Here is a 3,291-nt window from a genome sequence, read left to right on the forward strand (position 1 = left end):
TGCAGCCTCAGGTTTAGCCACAAGCTTGCAACCATGACTCCCATCTTAGCCTACTAGAGCTGTTCACCCTCCTTGTTCACCTGCCACCTGGAACATCACTTACACTGGCAGCACAGCACTCCAGATTGTGATTTCCCTTTGATCAAAAGCTGTCTCTGTATAGTCTGATTGCTATCTGCTTTGTAGCATGTCTTCTTGTTCCAGTTAAACTAGCAGTTCCATAGCATGTATATTTTATGTAGTATGTATGTTTTACACACATGCTCTACTTCCGTATGTCCACATCTTTGGTCATCCTCAGCTTAGAATGCGGTGTGTGTCCCTGTCTTATCTGTCCTTCTAAAGGCTAGATCTCTCTCTCTCTCTCTCTCTCTCTCTCTCTCTCTCTCTCTCTCACACACACACACACACACGCGCGCGCACACATATTTTCTTCGCACCCGATACACCAGCCCTCCTGCTACTTGTTACCTACTTATGCCGTATTCTGCCATGCCGTTGTGCTTTTGCACACAAGTTCCTATTGCTTGGAGTAGCTGTACCTCTTATTTTCTATAAGTCTGTTATAGCTTCCTCAGGTAGATTTAATTTGTTGCTTTTAATTCTACTTCCATTGTCCGCTGTGCTTATTTCTACTACGGCCCTGATCGCATTTTATTGTCATTGTTTGCGTATCTGTCTGTTCACAAGACTTTGTTTCCTGAGAGCATGGGTCACTACTGCTATGCTTTTCAGAGTTTATCCTCAGCCAAGCTCAAGTGTCTGTCCTGTAGTACCTAAATAAATAATTTGTGGGGTGAATAAACTGAATGTGTGTTAAAGATTTAGAAGTTGTATATTTTTCTATAATTTCTCTTCATAGTAGAATGTGGAGATAATGACTTTTTGGGGATGAATCAAAATAAATACCAGACATGAGCCTTGGGTTAGACTCCAGATATACTTGGGCATACTAAATATTCACTTGATTCACTGATGGGAATAGTTTTATTAGATTTTCCATTTTGTGCATAGTTTTAGAATTGTTATATTAAGAAGCTATTTCTGATTGGGAATTTTGATTTATTTTTGCTCACACTTTTGTATATTTGTGTTCTAAGAATATTATAAAGGATCTAAGACAGCTTTGGCTTCTTTCTAGCTAAAATGTTATAATTGTAACTCATGACTAATTTATAAACAATCTTAATAATATAACTGTTTCCTTTTCCTATTAGATGTTGATCATCTTTCTGAAAAAGAATCTCCATGGCTTGAACATTTTCTGGAAATAATTTTGAGCAAAATATCTGTTTAATAGAAAGATAACCACATCAAGATGGTTGGAAAACTGAAGCAGAACTTACTATTGGCATGTCTGGTGATTAGTTCTGTGACTGTGTTTTACTTGGGCCAACATGCCATGGAATGCCATCACCGAATAGAGGAACGTAGTCAGCCTCTTAAATTGGAAAGCACAAAGACGACTGTGCGAACTGGCCTGGACATCAAAGCCAACAAAACCTTTGCCTACCACAAAGATATGCCTTTGATTTTTATTGGAGGTGTGCCTCGGAGTGGAACCACACTCATGAGGGCCATGTTAGATGCACATCCTGATATTCGCTGTGGAGAGGAAACCAGGGTCATTCCCCGAATTCTGGCCCTGAAGCAGATGTGGTCACGGTCGAGTAAAGAGAAAATACGCTTGGATGAGGCTGGTGTCACCGATGAAGTGCTGGATTCTGCCATGCAAGCCTTCTTACTAGAAATCATTGTTAAGCACGGGGAGCCAGCTCCTTATTTATGTAATAAAGATCCTTTTGCCCTGAAGTCCTTAACTTACCTTGCTAGATTATTTCCCAATGCCAAATTTCTCCTGATGGTCCGAGATGGCCGGGCGTCAGTACATTCAATGATTTCTCGAAAAGTTACTATAGCTGGGTTTGACCTGAACAGCTATAGGGACTGTTTGACCAAGTGGAATCGTGCCATAGAAACCATGTATAACCAGTGTATGGAGGTTGGCTATAAAAAATGCATGTTAGTTCACTATGAACAACTGGTCTTACATCCTGAACGGTGGATGCGAACACTCTTAAAGTTCCTCCATGTTCCGTGGAACCACTCAGTATTACACCATGAAGAGATGATTGGGAAAGCTGGGGGAGTATCTCTGTCAAAGTGAGTAGATGTTATGTTTTTATTTTGACCCTATATTCAGCTAATAGAGATGTATTTGTGTATGTATATGTACTAGAGGTTCAGTGCACAAAATTCGTGCATGGGTAGGGCCCCTAGGCCTGGCTGGCAATCAGGGTCGATCAGGTTTCCCACCTCCTGGCTTCCCCTCCTTTTCCTTCCCTCACTCCCTCAGCGCCCTGCTGCCACTGGTTGCCCACCATGTTCCACACCACACCCTGGTGGTCAGCGCACATCATAGCGAGCGATTGAATTCCCGGTCTCCCAGTTGAACTCCTGAGGGGACAATTTGCATATTAGGCTTGTAAAAACAAACAAATAGTGTACTTCCCTTGTGTAACCTGCTTGCCCTGACAGAGGAATATCTTTTTTTTTTAAATATACATTTTATTGATTTTTTACAGAGAGGAAGGGAGAGGGATAGAGAGTTAGAAACATCAATGAGAGAGAAACATCAATCAGCTGCCTCCTGCACACCCCCTACTGGGGATGTGCCCACAACCAAGGTACGTGCCCTTAACCGGAATCGAACCTGGGACCCTTCAGTCCACAGGCCAACGCTCTATTCACTGAGCCAAACCGGGCAGGGCCAGAGGAATATCTTGATTTGTTTCCAGTGTTTATAGAACTTGTATAGTCAATATTGATTCTTCATGAAGATAATTTGAAAGGAACAGCTGCCTTTCTGCACCTAGCTTCTAGTTATTGATTACAAATTATTAGGTATCGTCACTCTAGTGGCTATAGTTTATTTTTATTGATTCAGATAAATTACAGCTCTAGCTACTGCTATCACAGTTTATTGTCCTCTCCCCCCCCCCCCCTCCAGATATAGACTATAACTAATTTCTAATCACCTATAGTCTTAGGTAAGCCTTTCACTTTGTGTGCTTGTATGTTGACCCAGAGATTCTGATGCTAGTTCCTTCTGTTAATATAAAATAAGCCTATTAGACTCCCTAGTCTTTCCAAGTAGGGATTAAAGAAATATGCTTAAGTTATATGTGTTGGAAATCAGGAAAATATAATTTTGCATATATGTTTACTATGTTTTAAGTCAAACGTGAAGACTAAGGAAATTCATAGACATTTTGAATGAATGGATTTCAG

The 3,291-nt window shown here is 40.9% G+C and overlaps 1 protein-coding gene across 1 annotated transcript in view; it reads left to right on the plus strand.

Moving 5' to 3' along the window:
* Window positions 1-1,220: 1,220 nt before the first annotated feature.
* The window catches only part of TPST1 (tyrosylprotein sulfotransferase 1), a 52,880-nt gene continuing 50,809 nt past the window's right edge, over window positions 1,221-3,291 (plus strand). The window contains exon 1 of the mRNA XM_006770842.2: window positions 1,221-2,163. Within this exon, the coding sequence (XP_006770905.1) occupies window positions 1,319-2,163 (845 nt within the window). The 5' untranslated portion in view covers window positions 1,221-1,318. The remainder of the gene's footprint in view (window positions 2,164-3,291) is intronic.

Source organism: Myotis davidii, unplaced genomic scaffold, assembly GCF_000327345.1.
Source record: "Myotis davidii unplaced genomic scaffold, ASM32734v1 scaffold424, whole genome shotgun sequence".
NCBI classification, from domain to species: Eukaryota; Metazoa; Chordata; class Mammalia; order Chiroptera; family Vespertilionidae; genus Myotis; species Myotis davidii.